This window comes from Littorina saxatilis, linkage group LG1, assembly GCF_037325665.1.
Source record: "Littorina saxatilis isolate snail1 linkage group LG1, US_GU_Lsax_2.0, whole genome shotgun sequence".
NCBI lineage: Eukaryota > Metazoa > Mollusca > Gastropoda > Littorinimorpha > Littorinidae > Littorina > Littorina saxatilis.
In genome coordinates, this window is record NC_090245.1 from 45,188,336 (window position 1) to 45,212,365 (window position 24,030).

Consider the following 24,030-nt stretch of genomic DNA (forward strand, 5'->3'; position numbering starts at 1 on the left):
GATTGAAGGCAAAGACATAGAGCTCTCAGATGTAAACAATATTGTACAAATACACACGATTGAAGACAAAGACATGGACCTTTCAGATGTAAACAACATTGACCAAACACACGCGATTGAAGGCAAAGACATAGAGCTCTCAGATGTAAACAATATTGTACAAATACACACGATTGAAGACAAAGACATGGACCTTTCAGATGTAAACAATATTGAACAAATACACACCATTGAAGGCAAAGACATAGAGCTCTAAGCTGTAAACAATATTGAACAAACACACACGATTGAAGGCAAAGACATGGACCTTTCAGATGTAAACAATATTGACCCAACACACACGATTGAAGACAAAGACATGGACCTTTCAGATGTAAACAATATTGACCTAACACACACGATTGAAGACAAAGACACAATGCAACGAGTACAAGAAAACCGTTACCTAAATGGTAAACAACTTTGACCAAACACACACGATTGAAGACAAAGACATAGAACTCTTATATGTAAACAATATCGACCAAACACACACGATTGAAGACAAAGACATGAGCAACGAATACGACAAAACCGTAATCTAAATGGTAAACAACATTGACCAAACACACACGATTGAAGGCAAAGACATAGAGCTCTCAGATGTAAACGATATTGACTTAACAGACATTATTTAAGACAAAGACACAGAACAACGAATACAACAAAACCGTTATCTAAATGGTAAACAACATTGACAAAACACACACGATCGCAAACAAAGACATGTATACATTTCAATACTACCTTGGGTCTAGGCGCAGCGCAGGCTATATCCCAGGACAGCAGGTGAGCCAAGTCGGCCATGAGTCGGACCTCCATGCCTATGAACACGACGGAAGACGTCCACGGTGTGTCGCCCAGAGCCGTCACACTCAGCTCACCCTCGCTCTTCGTTAGCTGTCTGTTGAGCGTCCACCCCAACGCCTCTTTCGTCGTCTTGATACTGCTCAGACTCTCGCTCCGGCTGAGCTGAGGTTTGAGCTGCGGAGACACGGGGGCCTTCCTTGGTGATTTGATACTCATAAAGCTGTCGCTGTTTGGTGTTTTCATACTCCTTAAACTGTCGCTGGTTGGTGATCTCCTGATTAACTGGGGAGTCCAGTATTTGTCGTTGCTTGCTGGTGCGCTTTTTAGACTGCTGCTCTTCGGTTTTTGTCTGCTGAGAGTCATCGTGCCTGCATCTGCAGCAACTCTTGCTGTTGTACGGTTTTCTGATTCTGGTTTACATGCGTTTACAGTTGTATGCTGAGCTTTGTTGTGTTCGTTAAGTGATGTCTGTAGATGCCGTTCTGTGCTTTTCTGTCTCTGTTTCCAAATGCGTTTACTTTTGTTACACTTGAGTCATTGCGCTCATTGTTGTCCACACTTGTCCACACTTTTTGAAGTTCTGCGATTTTCTTTTGTTATTTCTGGGCTCTTTTGCGACTGGTATTGTTGTCTACTGATTGTCAAGGTGCTCAATTGTGTCCACATCTGCCATGCTAATATTCTCTGTTTTGATTTCTAAACACGTTTCCTTATGTTTCTGGGTTCGGTTCTCTCTGGAACTGTTGTCTCCTGAGCGTCAGTTTTTTCAGTGTTGCCGCGTCAGTTGTTGTTCTGGGACTTCCTGTTGAAGTTTCTTCCGTTACAGTTGCTCGCCGAGCGTTATTTTGCTGAATGTTGTTTACAGCTGCTGGTGTTAATGTCACAGTCACAGGTAATGATTCCAGGCGTGGTCTTGTCCGTTCCGACTTATCACTTTTTGTTTTGATTGAGAAGGTTGTTTTATCGCTTTAGTTAGAATAAGAGGTTATCTGGAGGTTAATTCGCCTACAAATGACGGGAAATGTTGAAATGCTGCTGCTATAACAATAAACAAACAAGAAATGTTAAGGTTACACGCAGTTTGTTTCCAGATTTTTTACAGTTGAGCCGTTGTGAAATGGATTTCAAACGAAGGTTGTACCTAGTAAGAAATAATAAGTATTTAAGTTAATTTGTTTCTGTTGGCAGAGCCTCCGAATCTAAAAAAGAGTCCCCAAAAGTGTGTGTGTGTGTGGGGGGGGGGGGGGGTTCGGGGAGGGGGGGAATGCAAGTTTGGAAAGAGAAATGAAGTTGTGTACGTTAAACTGAAGTGATGCTTAAAGTTCTACTTGAGTCAAACTTGAAAGCAATAACCTGTGTGTGCTAAAAACACGTGTATCTTTTACAATTTGAAGCACGGTTCAAAGCAATACTTGTTTCAATTTGAAATGTTTTGACAGAAAAATGTTTTGGAAGAAACAGTCTCGCATCAGGACTTACATCAAGAAAACTTTATGTACGAGATACTAGGCATTCGTTCGAACTCTAGAAAACACAAACAAAGAACACAAGCAGACAACACAAACAAACAACACAAACAAACAACACAAGCAGACAATACAAGCAAAGAAATAAGAACTGTCGGTGTTAGACACCATTATAATATTCATGTCGTTCCCTTGAAGTATGTTTCACTTGACGTGAAATATAGCGAAATTAATAAAATAATTATAGCTTTTGAAGGAACAGTATCAACAACTTTCGATTGAACTAATATCACAAGTCCGGATGATTGTATTTTCATGTAAACCTTACTTTTTCACCTGCGTTTCTTTCAGTGGGATATTTTGTGACACTCTCAGAATGTTTCATCAATATTTTCTGGTAACAAATACGTCAGGAAAAGTGCGTATCCGCATTTTATTGTCGTATACCCATTGGCCTAGGATAAAAGTATTCTGCATAAATCATGTTGAAAGAAAATATGATTTGTATTCCATATTGATCACGTGTGGTTATTCTACGAGGAAGTGTGTACACTTTTTTTTTATCAGAATTGTACTACAAATGGCTTCTATAGGCGAGACACATTTCTTTTACAACATAAAAAGTTTGAATAAAATAATGCGCACATGAATTTCTTATTTGTGAAACAAAATAGCGGTCAAAATGTTGTTGGCATGTTTATCCTTATCATTTCAATGTTTTGCCATTTTGCATTCGCTATCTCACACACAAAAACATGTAATTGTACCCTATCCTTTGTCACTGGGGATAGAAAAATGTGTTCCCGCTCGTCCTACCTTTATCGGATGTGTGTGAGAGCTTATCGTCACGCTCATAAGATAAATGCCTATGTCATTTTTTGATAAAAACTTGTTTTGATTTCTGAACAATCTGCCTCTGTCATTTTAGTTATAAGTTGCAAACTGCCTATCTCGAGCGGTGACAGCTGGATAAACGTGAGATAAAGAACTGACAGCAAAATGTTCAATCAGGAACACTGCATAACAACCCACACAGAGCTTTTGCATACTTTCACATTCTCAAAACAAGTCTTCCTGTATCATAAAGAAACAGTGCCTAACTCAAGAAACGAGATCGGCAGTTTTGCTTACGTTACCGTGGCAATGATTTCCGATGGTATCTGCATCTGCATCTGCATGGGTAACGCCGGCAGAATCCAAAACTTTGGCTTAGTACCGGTCTGAGAGTGTGTACTCTCTAACACATGATAGATACCCTTTCAGTAGTTTCCCCTGTAGTTTCACTACAGAAATGCCTAACACTGAGATAGGTATTCTTCTTATGTGTGTGACAGCTTATGGAACACAGGCATCAAAAGGATTGTTCCAGAAGATGTTTGCTTTCACACTGTGTTATCCTGTTTCAAACGTCTCCAGAGCGACGTGTATCCATTCTGTGACTGACAATTTGGTACAACGGAAGAATATACCTTAATATAAAGATACATGTTCTACAATCTCAAAAATATTTCCTGTTCATGCCTCAGTTTTAAGTCGGACGTAGTCGCCTATTGGTTTGGCGAGGTCGGTCGGGCGCAGTCGCGCAGTAGCCTATTTAGGCCTAATCAAACTGCCACTACGTACTTCAAATTTCCAAAGTTGTTTTTTACTTGAAAGTTGTATCCCCTGCACTCGGTATGTTCGCTCTTCCTTCTTGTTCAGTTTCCACCACGCGTGTTCAAAACAGTGTTAAAGTAACAGTTTTACAGATTGACTCCCAGAATGCATATAATCATTATATGCTTTCGTCATTCCTGGTCCTTTGTCAGGTGACGCTGAAGAAATGTGTATTCACAATTCTTTGTTTATCATTTGTCTTAGAAGATTCGGGAACCGCATACACGTAGAGTATTTAAGCCTCATACAAAGAAAAATGTGCATGTGTTATACGTTATACTGTATCAATTATTTAGAGTGAGAAGTGTATCCGTATTGTACTCCAAGCGTCGTAAAGATTTCCTACGTGCACGTTATTTTTGTTGTCGTCTACAGGTATAGTTATCTGTACTAATTGTAAAGTTCAATTCAATTCAATTCAATTCAATTCAGCTTGATTGTCTGATTGTAGAAACGAACAGAAATTCGTCTTTTGGTTCGTATACACAGAGATTACACCACACAAAATCAGAGTCCTTTTATAAGATTCACAAGCTCAATTTTCTTACCACATGTGTGCCAAAAAATAGATGAAGGTAACGAAATCGCTTGTCTTATTTTATTAATCACTCTCCGAATGCATGTTTCTTCTTTCACGGTTCTTACCTTAGAGCGGCGCTCCAAGCAAGACATAAACTCACAGTCCTTTCATAAGATTCACAAGCTTCATTTTCTTACCACATTTGTCCAAACTGAGATAAATGAAGGTTACGAAATCACTCCCCGAATGCATGTTTCTTCTTTCGCGATTCTTTTTCTTATCTTAGAGCGCTCCAAAAGAGCATGCTTCCACAAAAGCCGTCTCAACCCGGCATTAGACGTGTACACCTGCCAGAATTAGTCCTGCCACCCTTCACACGATTTCATCTTCCTCCTACGCAATCTTTCTCTCTTTCTCCGCTCTCTCTCTCTCCATCTTTCTGAATTAAAGGCACTGTCCTCCTTTTTGATTGTATCATTGAACCTAAATACGAAGGTTACAGATCTTAAAAGCACGCTTTTGCCAGTACTAAATTCTTTTGAGCTTTAAAGGCACAGTCCTTGACGTTTAACCAAATCGGCTCACCATCCCACATGTGGCCAGGCTTTAACATGGAATAAGATCATCCCTCCACTTGGGCACATACCACAAATCAAGAGTCTAAATGCTCTCTGTGGAGAGTGTACAGTTGGTGATTAATCAATTTCGCAGATTGACCCAATTGCCAGTTACAAAATTAACGTATTAAATCACGCCTCTGCCAATCCCCACCCCTACCCCTCTGCACTTAAAACAGATAAGAGATATTGATTTTTGGTATGTGTCCAAAAGGAGGGATTGCCATCTCCCGTGAAAATGCCTGGACAGATGTGTGATGGTGTGCCGAACTGTTTTCGCTGGCGTAACTGTGCCTTTAAACCTAACGGAGTTTTACTACCGGTAAAAGGGTGCAATTGAGAGCTACCGTAACCTTCGGATTGCGTTCTTACGATGCAATCACAAAACACCTGACGAAAGCTGAAAAGACGATTGTTTTAATGACACAGATCACTCTCGCTTAATGATATATATATCACTCACGCAATCTACAAAGAAATGTGTTTTCTTAACCGTCGATCATTTATATATTAGGCGCTAGGCGTCATAATGGAAACGGACTCTTTGCCTTGTGGTTGATTTTTGCTATGTATCGCGATTTGTGTACGTTATATTAAGGTTTTATTAGAGACAAATTCAAAACGTACCCCTTAAGTTTTATTTATTAAAACAAAAAAGGTTAAACTGACTGAATCCAAAAACAAAGAGACTGCCAACGTTCCAAAATTCAGAATAAAAAATCTGGTCTTTTAAGTGAACAGACAAACAAATATTCACACAAAACTTATCTTGATAGTTCTATCAGTTTACGTCCACTCGTCAGGAAGCCGAGCGAATGAATGAAACTGTTTTGAGTGTTTAAACAAAAAGAAAACACACCGTTAACCGGGTTAGGTACGTTTATATCTATAATCAATATTTCGGCACGTTACTGCCTTCTTCGGGATGGTAATGTTTTGAGTGTTTTCAAGTTTTGTCCTCCTCCTTCTCCTCTAGTCTTCTTCTTGTTTGTCTTCTTTCCCTTCTTCGTCTTGGTAAAAGGTCGTCCTAGAAACATAGAGATATATACTTACGTACGGTATGTTGAATAGTCCTGAGTGACGCCAGGAAGCATAAACAGTGTTTTATGCAATTGCCAAATGTTTAGATAAGTAAATCCACTTTCGAGAAACAAAATCCTCCATGTAATATATCTTTTGATGTTTCTACTTTGCTGGAAAACTGATCATTTGGAATACGGTAAGTTGTTTAATTCCTGCAAAATGTAAATCAATGTAGTATTTGCTTAGTGTCAGGCAAGAGAGTGACGCTAATCAACTCATTGACAATTGTTATTTCTCAATAGTTACCATTGCAGATGGGCGGTACTCAGTTTAAAATCGGGTATGATCAAACATTATTCAGTTCAGGCACAACCAAAAGTCACAAGTTTCAACTTTCAGAGGATGAAACATTTTTGGCTAGCTTGTATAAGGAGAGCATATCTGTCACAACCCGCCAACGCAGAGCAAGTGTCACACAGGCGTTGATCTTTGTTTACAAGTCTTTTGTGTCGTCCGGAGACATCAGAAAAAACAGGCACCAGTTTACTTTGTTTAGATCATCATCCTCCAAGTGGAGAAGGCCAAAAAAAACTTAACCGTAAGTTCTCCGAAGATCACTTCATGCGCGGGATGGTAAAATCCACTTGAAAAACTTTAAAGTTGAAGCAGAGCTAGCTCAGATATTTTGAAGCTAGATGAATACCCGCTTCGCCGGGCACGGCTTAGCCGGGAAGAAGTCGAGCCGAATACCCGGCTGCGCCGGGGACCCGGCTTTGCCGGGTGTTCGCCGGCGCACCGCACGAAGAAAGGGAGATAAACGCGCAAAACACTGGAGAAGATAAGGAAGAGTAATACCCGGCTTCGCCGGGACAGTGACCTTCTAAAAATAGTATAACGGGAATATGGATTGAGCGTTGTCGACAGTGACCTTCTAAAAATAGAAACGGGAACATGGATTGACGCCACACGAAGGAAGGGAGATAAACGCAAAACACTGGAGAAGATAAGGAAGAGTTACTGGGAATGGATCTGGGAAGATGAACAGAAAAACCAAAATCGGTTCAGCGCTGCGCGCTGAGAGCACGTGTTGAAAATTCTCATCGACCAGGTTGTGTCCGGGGTCTCTCTGAATAAGCCCACCAAATTTGAAGCAGACCCATCGAGAACTTTGGCCGTGCATCGCGAACAGACACACAGACACACAGACACAAGTCGTATATATATATAGATACTGTTACACGACACTTGAGATTGCCACAAGTTCTCAAACGTCGTATAGTTGTGTTCTTTTATTCTACGTCGCCCGTCTTCGCAGCAGCAGAAAACAACTCGTCAAATTGAGTTCGAGGATTTATTTAGCATTACATACATACAACTGCACAACGTAGCAGAACTCAAATAGAAGCTTTTTTTTACATACAAATCGCGCTGGCATATATAGTAAATACTCTATCTCGAGAATATTCCAGACCGAACATGATACAACTACATTATACGACCCGTGCATGGACTAAACTAGCGACATTCTCTATGACGTACATCAAAAGCGCCGACGCACTTAATCCGAACGAACGCCACGAACCCACGAGTAAAAACAGCGTGGTAAACAACTTGTTTTGACAGGACTAGAAAGTTCACCTGCATTCTTGTCAAAACATAAATATTGTGTTTACAAAATATAATATCGGTACTTTCCCACAAAGTACAAATAAGTCAACTACATGTAACACACAAAACTGAACCAAAGCTCAGCAACGGTAGCGTTTCCTAACAGATACTCGTTGACACAAGAATACCCCGTGTAATGACAGTTCTTGCTTTATGATTAAAGTTTGAAGACGCTGCACCTGTTCCTGTGGAGAAGATACTTCCTGTGCACTTTGAAATGCAAGGCGAGGTTTTCAAAACAAGGCTCCAACACTTGGCAGCTTAGCGATGCAAATGCCGAGATTTTAATGTGACTGAACTCATCATTTTCAACGGCGCGTCTCATGCTCCAGATTGTTTACTTTGTTGTTCCTGCTTCTTTACCAGGCAGCAGGTAGGGTGAAAAGATTTGTGTGTTCTGTTCTGCCAATGAGCCGTGAATATAAAATTAATTACTGTATTTTTTTTAAGAAAAGCTCGCATTCTTGAAGAATTGTGTGTGTGTGTGTGTGTGTGTGTGTGTGTGTGTGTGTGTGTGTGTGTGTGTGTGTGTGTGTGTGTGTGTGTGTGTGTGTGTGTGTGTGTGTGTGTGTGTGTGTGTGTGTGTGTGTGTGTGTTTCTGTGCTTGTCTGTTTCTGTGACTGTACCTGTGTGTGTGTGTCTCTATGCCTATTGCTCTGTGTGTTTATTTGTCTGGTTGTCCGTCTAGAAGTCTTCCTTTCTGTATTTTTATTGTGTTTGCGTATGTGTTTGCTTGGTTTGGGCGGATACGGGGTGGGGGTGTGCGAGTGCGTAGATGGTAATTCATTGTAACAAAAAACTAATTCAGATTCAACCATCCGTAGAAATTCACAAAACTAACACAGAAAGTCAAATGTTGTTAACAAAAAAAGGTCGGCAAACTAGGTATCAACGAAGAATCAAAGCAATAGCACAAATTCGTCAGGTATGTGGTAGAGGGTATTTGGTATAGCTTTTTGTCCTTGGAGAATTCCTTTAAGAAAATTCGAGTTGCTATTCCGTGGGATATAGCTTCAGAGACCGTAAGGTAGGGGAGACCGGGGCTAGTCCGCCTACTTTTATGCTTTTGGTAGCATAACTGGCGAGTTTGATGAACTAGAAGACTGATTTTTTATTTTACATCAAGACAAATGTGTACCTGATATCAATGTGCAGACAGTTTTTATGTGCGCATGAACATTTGTTGTACATACTGCTTTAAGTAGACCTACCCTAACGTAGGCGAACTTGCCCCAAGTCGGGGTAAGTCCGCCTACAGGGTGGGGCAAGTCCGCCGCTCTCATCCCATAGTAGGTACAAGACTAGTAGTGGGCACGCTTTTGTGGGAAAGCTTTTTTAATTCCCTTCAATATTTAGGTTCAAAAATGCCAATGACAAAATACGAAAGAATGTAACACAAAATTACGTTAGGGGAGACCGGGGCTAGTCCGCCTACTTTTATGCTACTTTTATGCTTTTGGTAGCATAACTGGCGAGTTTGATGAATTAGAAGACTGGTTTTTTTTATTTTACGTCAAGACAAATGTGTAGCTGATATCAATGTGCAGACAGTTTTTATGTGCGCATGAACATTTTGTTGTACATACTGCTTACGGCGAACATGCCCCATGACAAATAGGCGGACTTGCCCCTGCACGGGCAGGCAACTCTAGTGCCAGATAACGAGCACAATATGGGAAGGAAGAAGCAAAACTTTCGTCAGAACTCGAACTTAATTAACGCACTTTCACTCGACACCAAGACTAAGTATTTGTTCTCAGAGGTAATGCATCAAAACCTAAGTCAACTCCAATGCATTTATGTTACAAAAATGAAGAAAAACACTTTTTGTGATCTGTACTCACGATATATATGGGCGCGCAACCCCTGAACTTCTGCAGGATATGGCGGGAAGAAGGGACACCACTCCCACATGGTGTGAATGACTAAAAGGTGGCAAACGTAAGAATAAACAGACAAAGACGGATGTGCCCCGGGGGCGGACTAGCCCCGGTCTCCCCTACTCCACAGTCTCTGATAGCGTGCAGTCACGTTGCACAATTTATTTCTTCCTTTTTTTTCCTGCATGCGTGTATTCGTGTTTTCTAAGGCCTAGTATTTTCGCTGGGAGCTTGGGGTCTTTATCGTGCGCATGCGTGCACACGGGAGGGGGGGGGGGGGGGGCAGTATCGCTCGAAGAACGAAGCAGAACTACATAAAGTGGGAATGTTGCCAACAGACACCTGGAATTCTCCATCGCTCTGGCAAAGACGAACTACTACCACTGAAGACCTCTTATCTGCCCTTCCATTTTTGTAATTCGTTTAAGATTACTCTTGGCAAAGTTGCAGATACCCTGTTGAATTTTCATGAGAGAAAAAGTGAAAAAAACAAAAACAAGAGAAAAAAAAGAAAAAAAGGGAATTACTGCACTCTCAGTGTCTGTGACAGGTACATGAGCTGCCGATACCATGATTTTCATTAGTTTTCCCAACAAACAAACAAACGAAAAAGCACCGAAAAAATAATTTTCACAAAGAGTTATACATCCTTTTCTATTGAAGTTTCTGCACAAGCCACGCATCAGTCGCCAAAAACATCGTTGTGCAATATTCGGAACGCCTTTTCTTAATATATGTTTGCAAAGAGAGGTAGAGGGGAGAAATGGGGTGGTAAAGGAACGAGGGCGAAAGAGAGGAACAGAGAGATGTACACAGAGAGAGAGAGGAGGGGGGGACGGACAGACAGACAGGCAGAGATAGACAGGCAGACATACAGGCAGACGCAGACAGGCACACAGACATACAGAGACAGGCAGGCAGGCAGAGGGAGCGACAGAGAGGGATACAGACAAGTCAGGGTTATAGAGATACAGAGATAAACAGAGAGGGACATTATATGGAAAAAGAGAGAGATCGCTCAGATGGAATAGTAGTATGCAATAGGACAATATTGGATTAAAAATCGATTGTGACTTTAATATAAGCATTCAAAATCGTAATTGACATAATTATGTTCGTTGTCATTGTATTCATTGCATTGTTGGGCCATCTTCCGTCCCTTTGACTGCAACATGTACGAGACATTCCTGTGTTTTTTAAAGGCCCATTCCGCCTCGTGAAAACAGTTCGCCTCACTGTCTCAGATCTGACCAGGCTGTAACATGGAATAAGACCATCCCTCCATTTGGTCACACCCCCAAAATGAACAGCTTTGGTGCATGTTCTCTGTGCACAGTGAGGTTGTTTTTCTCTATAATTAGTTTTGTAAAAGGCACTGACCAGCGCCTTGACTGACCAGTGCCTTGATCGGAAATGAATTCATCAACAAACTCACCACAGCAATCAGTCAGGGTGTAGCTTTTTGGTATGTGACCTCGTGGAAGGATTGTCTTTTCCCAAGTTTAAAGCCTGACCAGATCTGCGACAGTGAGGCGAGCTGTTTTCACGAGGCGTAGTTGACCTTTAAACTAAAGAGGGTGAAATGGTACGAATACAAGAAGGACTAAGGCCATCGCACAACTGACTCATTAATAGCTGAATCGATTTTGCGTGTACGCGTTGGGAGGAGAGACTACTACATTGTACACTTCTCCCAGTTCTCTATCTAAATGCTCAACGAATAAAAACAAATCTAACAAGTTAACATTTCCACACGTTTATTTCAATCGGCGATAAAGATTATTCCGTCTGAGCTGGATCCCAAAATGGTCCCTTGGCACAGCCATATCTGGCGGAGACACTGATCGGTTAGAGAGCAGAGCAAGGGGGATTAAATCTTGCCACTTCCTCTTGGTAACGTCCCTTTACATCGGAAGCAGGAACTATTTCCAGAAGACTGGTTTTGACGCGGATTTGTGTGTGAAGAGGCTTTCAGGCGATACGCGTGAATACCGACCGAAGTTAAGTGTTTAGACGTGGTCCGAACCGAAAGACAAACTGAAAGCTCTGTAACCTCTTTCTTCTGTGAAAGCGTGCTGGACGTTGAAGTAAAAAGAACCCTACTCGAACGTGTTTTAAGGATACGGTTGCTTTTGTGAGGTTAAAGCTATTTCCCTTCTCGTTAGCATCATCTTGTTAGTCATCGCAGATCTATGTGGGCTTTATTTCCGCGGGAAAACACCGTCCACAAGCCATACATTTGCAGCCTGGTACCTTTCTGTTGAATGGAGAAATAGTTGTTGAGTTATGCACTTAAAGGTCCACTCCGCCTCCCGTAAACCATCCGTTTCTGGCCACAGACACCAGGGCCGGACTAGGCGAAGAGGAGGGGGGGGGGTTGCGAGTGGTGGCCCAGGGGGATGTCCCCCCTGGCGGCAGGGGCGGATCAGTTCATTTTATGACTGGTTTTTTTCAAATGTATATTGTGAAGATGAGGGTGTGAAGGCGCAAAGCGCCGAGCCCACGGCGCGAAGCGCCTAGCTTGCTAGGGGGGTCCGGGGGCATGCCCCCCGGAAAATTTTGAAAAAAAGGATGCAAAATGGTGCAATCTGGTGCATTCTGAGGATGATCATTACCAGTTTCAGGCAGCAGATTTTGTCACTGATTAATACCCCAAAAATTGAAACTCAATGTAAAATAAAGAAATGCATACCTCATTCAATATTTTTATTTTTTGGCTGGGGGGGGGGGTCCGGAAACCCTAGAACCCAGCTCCCCCCCCTCGTTGTGGGGGTCAGGGGGCGAAGCCCCCTGAAGCTGATGGGTAGCCTCATATTCTGAGATAGGAAAATAGTCGCTCCTTGCATGAAACGGCATAAAATAAACAATAATAAAAAAAAATTAAATAAGTAAGGTACATGTTTAGGCTAGGGGGGGGGGGGGGGTTGCGCAACCCCCATAACCCCCCCGGTAGTCCGGCCCTGGACACTGCCAGGCTTTTACATACATACGATGGCTCGGGGTTGAATAAGCCACAAGAACCGGTGTGCGGTTTACGCGTGTTGAATACCCATTCAATATTGATCTATGTCATTTAATGTTGTTAAATGCTATTGCGATTGTGTTCCATAAGGTTACTAGTACTGGTTTAGTGAAAGATGTCATCGTTCTGTAAACCTCCTGTGAGGCGGAGTGGGGCTTTGACGGTTGACTGGTTGTGTTTTATTCATAGTCATACTATGTAAGCTATAATTATCATCATCATCTACAACCGAAAACTTTGTCAACCTGCGTTATCAATTCACAACAAAATATCCAAATAATCTTTAAAATCGGCCAGCTACAACATTTAGACTTTGAGTTATTATAATAATTTCCCCCGCAAAACCAAAACCAAGTTTGTACCGTCGTTGCATGACAAAGTGTTCCTACTATCGTTATAGACGGTATTACCTTTTCTGCACAAATCCGTCTCAGAGTAAAACAATATGAATACCTGTGGAGGAGTAAATGTTACAGACACCTCTCAGTCAGTCTGTTCGCTATCATAGGTGTAAGATTTATAGTTATAGGGTGCCCGCGATAAAACAAGATGGGGAGAAAAACACAAGCAAAGTTGCGGTTTTTTTTTTCTTTTCTGTTTTTTGTCTTTTTTTTGTTGTCCTCAGTTGCATGCAGGCTGCTTCAACCCTGAGTTTTGCCTTTTTTATTTTTTTATTTTTTATGTTGCCGTTCTGAACCCGGGAGGGGAAGGTTTTTATCATAAGACAATATGATACTCCCAATTAGTGTCCCTAATTTGGCCATTACAATCTGTGTCCATACTGAGTGTCAGCCCCGAATTACCCGTGATGCAGCTAATGAGGTGTTATCATAACTGTATTGTGTTTATGGCTGGATGATACATGTTCCAGATGTCGAATGTGTGAATGATGGAAACAGGAGCTGAGAGGGTTCAGGCATGCAGATAGCGTGAAAGAGGAACATGGCGTATTAAAGCCCTACACCTGGTTGTGCCTGTGTGTCTGTCTGCCGGCCTCTCTCTCTCTCTCTCTCTCTCTCTCTCTCTCTCTCTCTCTCTCTCTCTCTCTCTCTCTCTCTCTCTCTCTCTGTCTCTCTCTCTCTCTGTCTCTCTCTCTCTCTCTCTCTCTCTCTCTCTCTCTCTCTCTCTCTCTCTCTCTCTCTCTCTCTCTCTCTCTCGTTTGTACGCGCCCAAACAATCTTTTTCACCATGTATCTTTTTCTTCTTTTTTTCTCTCCCAAACGCAAGCACCTATGCGAGCAAACATAGAAATACGCCTACACAAACAGGCGCATAATGTATGATGTTTGTTTCATGAGAGACGTTGAATAAATGTTCGCACTCTTGCACTCTTGCATGCGTGGGTTATGATGTCTTATGTCTGCCTGCTGCCTGTTGCCACCCCGCCTGCATGTGTGAGCGTTCTGTGGCTGTGGCTGGGTGTGTCAAAGAAAATGTTCCATTTCGATGTAATATTTAAATGGGCATTAAAATGTTATTATTGTTATTGTAATTGTTATTGAACCTATTAAAACATAAAAACATCACCACTGCAATTTCTCCATGTAAGATAATAAAGTTAATTTGATTTGATTGATTTTATTTTATCATTATTATCCTCTAAGTCTGAGAGCAACACTGCATATCCCTTACCCACCCACCCCCCCCCCCCCCCCCCCTGTCAACTCACACGGCATACATATTCCAACACAGCAGACCACGGGATATGTCATCAAATTATCAGATCAGATAAAGAAGGCAGTATCAGTGGACTCATTACTGTAACTAGTCTTGTAATCATTGAATGATACTGTCATAGAATTGAAACTGAAACTGAACATTGTAAATTAATTAACACGTATTGTTTTCGAGATGGATGTGTTCCTAGCATGCACAGAGTGTACGTGCAGCTCAGCAGTCGAGCGAGGTAACTTCTGTTCCCGTGTTTCAAAATCACAACATAGCGAGGTTGTGTCCCTTGAATCAAAACCCGAAGGAAAGCGAGGGCTGACAGGCACGAATGAGGCTAGGTGAATGTCCCCCTGTGTGCCATACGTGAGCGTGTGGTCAAAAATAGCCCTATTAATTGTATTAAAGACATATGACACCGATAGACCAACAAATCGACATCGCTTACATGTTGCTAATATTTTGCCTGTGATTTGTTCAGAGTGTGTTTATCTGATTCTTAGCATGCCATCATACGTGTAGGCTATATCATAAAGTCCGTCCGGTAGATGTGTCTTAGTAGTTTACACTTGGTTCATTACACAATGAAAGTATCACAGGCAAAGTATTAGCAAAATATTAGCGAAGTCGATTTCGGGGGGCCAATCAGTGCTAGTGTTATATGCCTTTAAAGTTTGCTCTTGCAGCACATCACGAGCTTAAAATTGCAACGTTCGACAGTCAACTGGCCACTGAAGTATTTAATATTTCTGTGGTGACTCCTGTTCAAGCGAAAATGACGTCACCGTCCGCCTCCCACGACACCTCGTGTCGTATGATGTTTTGAAAGTTATCAGCAACAGCGACAGCGACAACACATCGTCATCTACCCAACAAGAACTGAGACAAACTTAATACAGGGTGAAACCCCAACAAATGCAACCCACAAAAATGCAAATAACTTCTACATCTGTCGACTGAATTACTCTTTATTTGGTGTACGTTTGTCGTAACTTCTGCTTAGGCATGACCAGTTAACGAATTAGCAAGTTTGTAGGTCAAATGGTCTGATTTTTGTGATCTTTCGAGCAATTATATATAGGCAGGATCAGGACATTTCCCATCGTGAATTGCGTTCATCTCATTGATGAATTGTGCATGCCATTGCACATTATGTGGGTGTCTTTTCAGTCATTTGAATTCAGCGAATATCTTCATTGTTGTGCATGAACTTCAGTTTGTTCACGACCATTCCACGAAGTTTCCTGTCTGTATGTAAAATTGTGCGAGTTTTGCCTTCTCTCCTGGGCTGAGGTGCATGAAACCAAACTGCAAAAAGAACAAGTCGCGTAAGGCGAAATTACTACATTTAGTCAAGCTGTGGAACTCACAGAATGAAACTGAACGCACTGCATTTTTTCACAATGACCAAAGTCCGCCGCTAGTGCAAAAGGCAGTGAAAGTGATGAGCCTGTTTAGCGCGGTAGCGGTTGCGCTGTGCTGCATAGCACGCTTTACTGTACCTCTCTTCGTTTTAACTTTTTGAGCGTGTTTTTAATCCAAACATATCATATCTATATGTTTTTGGAATCAGGAACCGACAAGGAATAAGATGAAATTGTTTTTAAATCGATTTCGGAAATTTAATTGTAATCATAATATTTATATTTTTAATTTTCAGAGCTTGGTTTTAATCTGAATATAACATATTTATATGTTTTTGGAATCAGAAAATAATGAAAAATAAGATAAACGTAAATTTGGATCGTTTTATAAAAAAAATGATTTTAATTACAATTTTTAGATTTTTAATGACCAAAGTCATCAATTCATTTTTAAGCCACCAAGCTCAAATGCAATACCAAAGTCCGGCCTTTGTCGAAGATTGCTTGGCCAAAATTTCAATCAATTTGATTGAAAAATGAGGGTGTGACAGTGCCGCCTCAACTTTTACAAAAAGCCGAATATGACGTCATCAAAGACATTTATCGAAAAAATGAAAAAAACGGCTGGGGATATCATACCCAGGAACTCTCAAAATGTCATAAAGATCGGTCCAGTAGTTTAGTCTGAATCGCTCTACACACACACACACACATTCACACACACACACACACACACACACACACACACACACACACACACATACACCACGACCCTCGTCTCGATTCCCCCTCTAATGTTAAAACATTTAGTCAAAACTTGACTAAATGTAAAAACGTGTTTATCTTTGGCTCAGGTTGTAGGTTTTGTGGAGTGACCGTACCCATAAGAACTAGGCGCTGGTGCACTTGTGTGAAACAAATAACACTGTTGCAATGCGTGTTGTGTCTCTCTGTGGAACGACTTTTTTCATTCTGTTGGAAGTGTCAAATCTGTTTGAATATGCCGTTTCCGAGAGAGCACGAGTGTTTTGTTTATGGTGCAATTTTGATATCAAAACAATATTGGTAGTTACCGGCATAGGGTGTACCTTTAAGACAACACACACACACACACACACACACACACACACACACACACACACTCACACACACACACACACACACACACACACACACACACACACACACACACACACACTGTGACAGCCAGTCAGACACGGACAGACTTACAGACCGGGAGACAAAAATAGATTTCAGACGACAGAGAGGGAGACTCACACGCACACCTGCATGAGCATACTCGTGCTTGTTTTCGTTTCTGCTGTATAATTATGTGTGTGGGTTGGGTGGTTTTTTTTCTCACTTCGTATTCATTTGTCATGTGTGGCACTATTCTTCAAGTCTAGTGCGCTATGCTGCTATTCGCACAACATCCCTCCCTCTCGACCATACCAGCCACCCGCCCTTAAAAATGTCCCTTAAGCTTTCAACAATCTCGACATCAGCGAATCTCCCCCTCCCCCCTCCCTCTACCCTACCCCTCTCATCTTACAGTCTTCTATCTTATGAAAGCAGGCACGGGCTGGATGCCTTGCAGGAATGGCCAAGTCAATCTCGATGAGCTGCTATCCACCTCCACCCACCCCCCACCCCCCCCCCCCACCACCACCACCCCCACCCCAAGCCTACAGTCTTGACAGCAATGAACACATTTTGAAAACATATCTGTAACTCGTCTTGAACACTTTGTAACATTATACATGATGTTATATATCTGCTGGCAAAAGTAGCACACATAGTATGTTCACTATATTCACCTGTGAACACCTTGTGTTTGTTGTTTGTGCCTCTTTCGCTAGTGGAACAGTGAACTATGTCACAAAGTGTTCAACATTTGTTTACAAACAATTTGCTAAAAATGTGTTCACTCTGTTTAGAGTCCTCTATCTTATGAGAGCAGGCACAGCATGGTGTTCTTGCAGGAAGCTGCCCGGGTCGAAAAGGTTGAGCTGATATCCCCACCAAAAAAGTCTACAGTCCTCTATCCTATGGGAGCCACCACCCCTCCCCCCCTTCCGCCACCCCCCCCCCCCCCACCCCCCACCCCCCCCCTCCTCAACCTAACAGTCCTCTATCCTTTGAGAGCCGGAACAGCCTGGTTGCTCTGCAGGAAGCTGCCAAGGTCTATCTGAGAGAGCCGGTATTCCCCCAACCCGTCCCAAGCTTGGACCCCTCCCGTCACCACCCCCCTCCCTCAACCTAACAGTCCTCTATCCTACGAGAGCCGGAACAGCCTGGTTGCCCTGCAGGAAGCTGCCGAGGTCTATCTCGGTGAGCTGGTACCCCCCGCCCAGCTGCGTCATGATTTGGTTGATCTCGTCGTGGTAGTAGAGGAGGTTGGTGCCTCCCCCCGCCCCTCCCGTGGTGAAGGTGAAGAGCAGCACCAGCTGGTCGTGCAGCACGAAGAAGGAAGGGTTGCCGCTGTCGCCCGATATCTTGGACTCGTAGAAGTCGTGGTGTAGGGAGCTGGTGCCGGGGGTCCGCAGCGAGATGGACTTGTTGCTGTCAAGGGTGAAGATAAGACAGGTTGAGATAAGACAGGATAAGATAAGACAGAATAAGATAAGACAGGATAAGATAAGACAGAATAAGATAAAACAGGATAAGAGGTGAGGTGAGGTGAGGGGAGGTGAGGTAAGGTGGGATTAGGTGAGGTGAGGTGAGGTGAGATGGAGTGAGGTGAGGTGAGGTGAGGTGAGATGAAGTGAGGTGAAGTGAGGTATGGTGAGGTGCTTGAGGTGAGGTGATGTTAGGTGAGGTAAGGTGAGGTGAGGTGAGGTGATGTTAGGTGAGGTGAATTAAGATGAGTTGAGGTGAGGTTAGGTGAGGTGAGGGGATTTTAGGTGAGATGAGATGAGGAGAGGTGAGCAGAGGTGGGATGAGGTGAAGTGAGGTTAGGTGTGATAAGATGAGTTGAGATGAGATGAGTTGAAACGAGACGAGACGAGATGAGATGAGATGAGATGAGATTTGACAAATAATGTCCATGCATAACTCATAAAACATATCAATATTAAATTATTTCTTTCGGCACCAAATTTCATTGCTTTCGGAACAGAGACACAAAGACAACGATTAACAAAAAGGTGGAATAAGATGAGTTGAGATGAGATGAGTTGAAACGAGACGAGACAAGATGAGATGAGACGAGATGAGATGAGATTTGACAAATAATGTCCATGCATAACTCATAAAACATATCAATATTAAATTATTTCTTTCGGCACCAAATTGCATTGCTTTCGGAACAGAGACACAAAGACAACGATTAACAAAAAGCTTAACTGTTCATAAAGCAAATCAACTAGTACACATTATCCAATTGCTGGTACATTCGGGTCGATTCAACCTAATGGAAACTAGCAGCGACAAAGAGTCGCGCAATCCAGGTGTGTGTGTGTGTGTGTGTTTAGGTGTAATCAGCCACCCGCACTAATGGCATGCGATATCATACATGAAGACATATTTTATTTATCCTACATTCCGTACTTGTTTCTTCCTCGTTCATCAAAATTAGTTAACCCATATAAGCCAACTGTCCCATTTTGGGGACGCTGAATGCAAACCACTGCTGGCATTTACATTGAGGTGATAAAATTGCAAAACCAATTAGTTTCAATGCTTTCCTTTCCTGAATTAAGCTGAGGCGGTAATTTGCACATTGTGGGGGTATTGGCGTGTGCAATTAACGGTCACCTTCAAAACTAAGTGCAGAACTTTTTTGTTGAAAAACTTGTTATATCTCATTATAAAGAGAACATGTTTAATACAACAAAATGCAAAAGTGGTTTTCTTGTTTTTGTCAAAAATTAATTACTGTTGATTTGGTGTGAGCTAGGATCACAAGTCCAGTGCTCCACCAACTGAGAAAACCGGCATCATCATCATCACCATCATCATCATCATCATCATCATCATCATCATCATCATCATCATCATCATCATCATCATCATCATCATCATCATCTTCATCATCATCATCATCATCATCATCATGCCTGTTTGACATCATCAAATACCCTCTCCTTTACTCTCAGCCCACGCAACAGTGACTCAGGCCAAACAAAAATATATGTTGGTTTAGGGTAACATGACCAAAAAAATAGGGTCGGTAGGTCGGCTTTTTTTTTTATTTGATTTTTTATTTTTAGTCTCGGTATAGTTCACAAAGTGTGTCAGAGGTTGTTTTGTTTGGAGTTTTTGGGAGAAATGAAAAAAAGTTATACGGTCGGGGGAAAAAATATGGGTCGGTCGGGTTACGCTAAACCAACATATGTTTTTGTTTGGCCTTACTTGAAGATGAAGAAGTCAGCCACCAGCGCCTTTTCCTCTTGGTCTGTGCTCAGAACGGGCAGGTGGACATCATGCGGAGGGTACATCTTCATGATCTGATGCGGCATCACTGTAAACGTATCATCATCATCATCATCAACATCATCATCATCATCATCATCATCATCATCATCATCATCATCATCATCATCATCATCATCATCAGAAAGGTTGACCTTATGAGAAATGTACAAAACCTTAACACGTGACTATCTTCATCGTCTGTTACTATCCGCGTGGGTTCAACCCCCAAGTTCGGCGCGGGATGTGTGTCCCAGAGTCAACTTTGTGCAAACTCTCCTCGGTGTCCGAACACCCCCGTGTGCACGCATGCGCACGATAAAGATCCCAGGGTCACAGCGAAAGCCTCAGGCCTTGGAAACACGAATACATGCATGCAAAAATATGAAGCCCGGGTGTCCGTTCGGCCAACAGCCAAAAAAGTAACCATTTCAGCACTGACCCAAGACGACCCAACCAGGTCCCAAGCCCATTTTCAGGTCTCCTCTAGCAGCCGGCAGCCAGCTGTCTACATCCCCCCCCCCCTCCCCCGCATTTTTATTTTTTATTTTCATACAAAGCCGGGTTTTCCCGTGTAACATGCCCCTAATGGCTTTGCCGTGAGGGCGTAAAACTTTCATTTCATCTTCATCGTCATCAGAGCCTTGACATCAGCATGAGTGTCACGTCATGCCATCGTCATCGTCAATAGTGCAGCACACGCACTGTTGTCGCCATCACCTCGTCATCACAATAATCTTCATCAACTTCATTACCGTTAGACCACTCATGAATATCTTCATGTCCATGGAAGTGTTCGAGAAGACAGTGGAAAAGGAGGGGACTATGACGAAGACGAAGACGACTCTCTCTCTCTCTCTCTCTCTCTCTCTCTCTCTCTCTCTCTCTCTCTCTCTCTCTCTCTCTCTCTCCCTCTCTCTCTTTCTCTGTCTCTCTCTGTCTTTCTCTCTCTCTTTCTTTCTCTCTCTCTCTCTCTGTCTGTCTGTCTCTGTCTCTGTCTCTCTCTCTCTCTCTCCCTCTGCCTGTCTCTGTTTCTTTCTCCGTCTCTTTGTCTCTGTCTGTCTCTCTCTGTCTCTGTCTCTGTCTCTGTCTCTCTCTCTCTCTCTCTCTCTGCCTGTCTCTGTTTCTTTCTCCGTCTCTTTGTCTCTGTCTGTCTGTCTGTCTGTCTGTCTGTCTGTCTGTCTGTCTCTCTCTCTCTCTCTCTCTCTCTCTCTCTCTCTCTCTCTCTCTCTCTCTCTCTCTCTCTCTCTCTCTAGGTATGACCCGGCCGGGGTTCGAACCCACGACCTCCCGATCACGGGGCGGACGCCTTACCACTAGGCCAACCGTGCCGGTCTTTACTGAACCTATTTCCTTTCATTCTGAGCATATTTTTTAGAGTAAACATGACATATCTATATATTTTTGAAATCAGGAGAAGATAAGAAATACATTGCAATCCCTTTTAAATCTGTTTGCCAAAAATCGATTTTAACGACAACTTTAATGAGCAAACTCATTAATTAATTTGTAAGCCTACAGGCTGAAATGCAATACCAAAGTCCGGGCTACGTCGAAGACTACTTGACCAAAATTGCAACCAATTTGGTTGAATAATGAGAGCGTGACAGTTCTGCCTCAACTTTCACAAAAAGCCGGATATGACGTCATCAAAGACATTTATCAAAAAAATGGAAAAAAGTGGTGGGGATATTAATATACTCAGGAACTCTCATGTAAAGTTTCATAAAGATCGATCCGGTAGTTTTCTCTGAATCGCTGTACACACACACACACACACACACACACACACACACACACACACACACACACACACACACACACACACACACGCACACACACACGCACACACACACACACACATACACATACACACACACACACAGACACACAGACACACAGACACACAGACACACGCACATACACCACGACCCTCGTTTCGATTCCCCCTCGATGTTAAAACATTTAGTCAAAACTTGATTAAATGTAAAAAGGAGGAGGTGAGTACATGTACAAGGAGCAGGAAGACGTGGAAAAGAATACGAACAGAAGAAAGAGGAGAAAGAGGAGGGAAGCGGAGTTCCACGACGAGGAGGAGGAGGAATGATAGATGAAGACATGAAAACAGGCAGAGCAATCATGTCTGGATTTCAGTCAAAATGAGGTGGTCAGGCACAACAACAAGAAGCAGCAGCAGATGAAGAAGAACAAGAAGAAGAAGAAGAAGAGGAACACGAAGAAGAAGAAGAAGAAGAAGAGGAACAAGAAGAAGAACAAGAAGAACAAGAAGAAGAAGAAGAAGAAGAAGAGGAACAAGAAGAAGAACAAGAAGAACAAGAAGAACAAGAACAAGAACAAGAACAACTACTACTTCTACTACTACTACTACTACTACTACTACTACTACTACTACTACTACTACTACTACTACAGCAACAACAACAATAACAATTAACAACAACAACAACATGATGATCAAGAAGACCTGACACAGCCGGGGGGAGGGTCTACACAAAGACAGAAAACATCATCCCAACCTTTTGCGAAAGAGATGGTGTCCGGCACATCCTGGTCAAGCACCCCCACCACGATGTCCCTCCCGTAGAACCCGTGACCTCCCTTCCCATTGACCGCTCTGCTGGCCGCCACTCTGCGGTCAACCACTGTCCCATCGCGAGTCACGAAGCGTAGCGTGGAGTTGGTCGCGATGCTGTAGTGTCTCGCCCATACCGCGTGACGCGGCGAGATCAGAGTCCCGGCCTTCCTGTTCCGGAGGTTACTGTTCCAAGGTGAGATGGAGGTCAGGTCAAGGTCATAGGCCCAGCACTTGGGGTTACGGACGTAATGCTTGTGTGTATGGTCCTGGCGAAGAGGGAAACATACATTATTCAAGGCGGGATATAAGGCGGGGGGGGGGGGTCCTGGTTTCTGTAAGGCCCCTCCTCCCCCTCCTCTTCCGTCTGAAAGAGGGAGCACAGAATACAAACATCAATAGCAGGTGCAAAAAGAGGGAATACAGAAAACAAAATATCAGACGAGACTGTCAACAGGCATGGGACCAAGGGTAGAGCGGATGGTGGCGAGAGAGGTGAAGGGACGGGGAATGTTTACAGTGCCGTGTGCCGGGCTGTGAGCAGTGCCCGCCAATGTTTAGCTCAGGCACCGTCGCGGCAGACGCGCCTTAGTTCTATGCAGGAAAATGCATGGCGCTATTCAGGCCATCTGGCCAACTGTCGTCCTCATCTCTAAGGCAGGCTGATAACAAGAGGTGTAAGTTACACTCGCCTTCAGGCTCAGGTATTTTCAAACGCTCGACTCAAGACTATAAAAAAATAGAGAGTAACCGTACTGTAAATACCTGCACACTGAAGATAGGCTTTGCCTGCGCAGAAGAGATGCCGAGTTCCTTGGTTTTCTGCAGCCTGTCGTCAATGCCGTGCTCAATAGCGGAGAACAGCGCCTGCTCGAAGGGGGTCAGCGGTTTGGCGGTGGTCGTGACATGCGCAACACGACACGCAGGGTTGGTGTAGTTCGGCCTTAAGTTGTGGTTCTCGCACAGAGCGTGCATCAGGGTGCAGCTGTTGAAAACAAATTTAAGTGAATTGGTTATGATGCAGTTCGGACTTACGTTAATGTTATCGTACATGGAAGTCGTAACTAATAGCGCATCTGTTGAAAGGAAATTAGTCAAGTGGTTATGGTGTAGTCTAGCCTTAAGTTGTGGTTCTGGAACAGAGCGTGCATCAGGTTGCACCTGTTGAAAAGACATTAGTGAATTAGTTATGGTGCAGTTCTGACTTAAGTTAAGGTCATCGTACATTGAAGTCATAACTAAGTGCGTAGCTGTTGAAAAGAAATTAGTCAAGTAGTCATTGTATAGTCTG

At 42.9% G+C, this 24,030-nt stretch overlaps 2 protein-coding genes and 1 long non-coding RNA gene across 7 annotated transcripts in view; all 3 read right to left on the reverse strand.

Moving 5' to 3' along the window:
* LOC138975763 (sodium-dependent dopamine transporter-like) overlaps positions 1-1,859 on the reverse strand; it is a 69,351-nt gene extending 67,492 nt beyond the window's left edge. Inside the window, exon 1 of the mRNA XM_070348546.1 lies at positions 787-1,859. Coding sequence (XP_070204647.1) covers positions 787-1,212 — 426 coding nt within the window. The 5' untranslated portion in view covers positions 1,213-1,859. The remainder of the gene's footprint in view (positions 1-786) is intronic.
* Positions 1,860-16,964: 15,105 nt separating this feature from the next.
* LOC138964485 (uncharacterized) lies at positions 16,965-17,803 on the reverse strand. Its single transcript, XR_011455129.1, has 2 exons — positions 17,406-17,803; positions 16,965-17,366 (listed from the first exon to the last, which is right to left on the reverse strand). It is a non-coding gene; the product is annotated as an uncharacterized lncRNA (long non-coding RNA).
* Positions 17,804-17,852: 49 nt separating this feature from the next.
* The window catches only part of LOC138970896 (uncharacterized), a 19,425-nt gene continuing 13,247 nt past the window's right edge, over positions 17,853-24,030 (reverse strand). For all 5 annotated transcript variants that reach the window (XM_070343505.1, XM_070343485.1, XM_070343498.1 and 2 more), the window contains 4 exons: positions 23,505-23,724; positions 22,684-23,008; positions 20,087-20,195; positions 17,853-18,295 (listed from right to left, as the gene is read on the reverse strand). In XM_070343505.1, the coding sequence (XP_070199606.1) occupies positions 18,004-18,295; positions 20,087-20,195; positions 22,684-23,008; positions 23,505-23,714 (936 nt within the window). In that variant the 5' untranslated portion in view covers positions 23,715-23,724 and the 3' untranslated portion in view covers positions 17,853-18,003. The remainder of the gene's footprint in view (positions 18,296-20,086; positions 20,196-22,683; positions 23,009-23,504; positions 23,725-24,030) is intronic.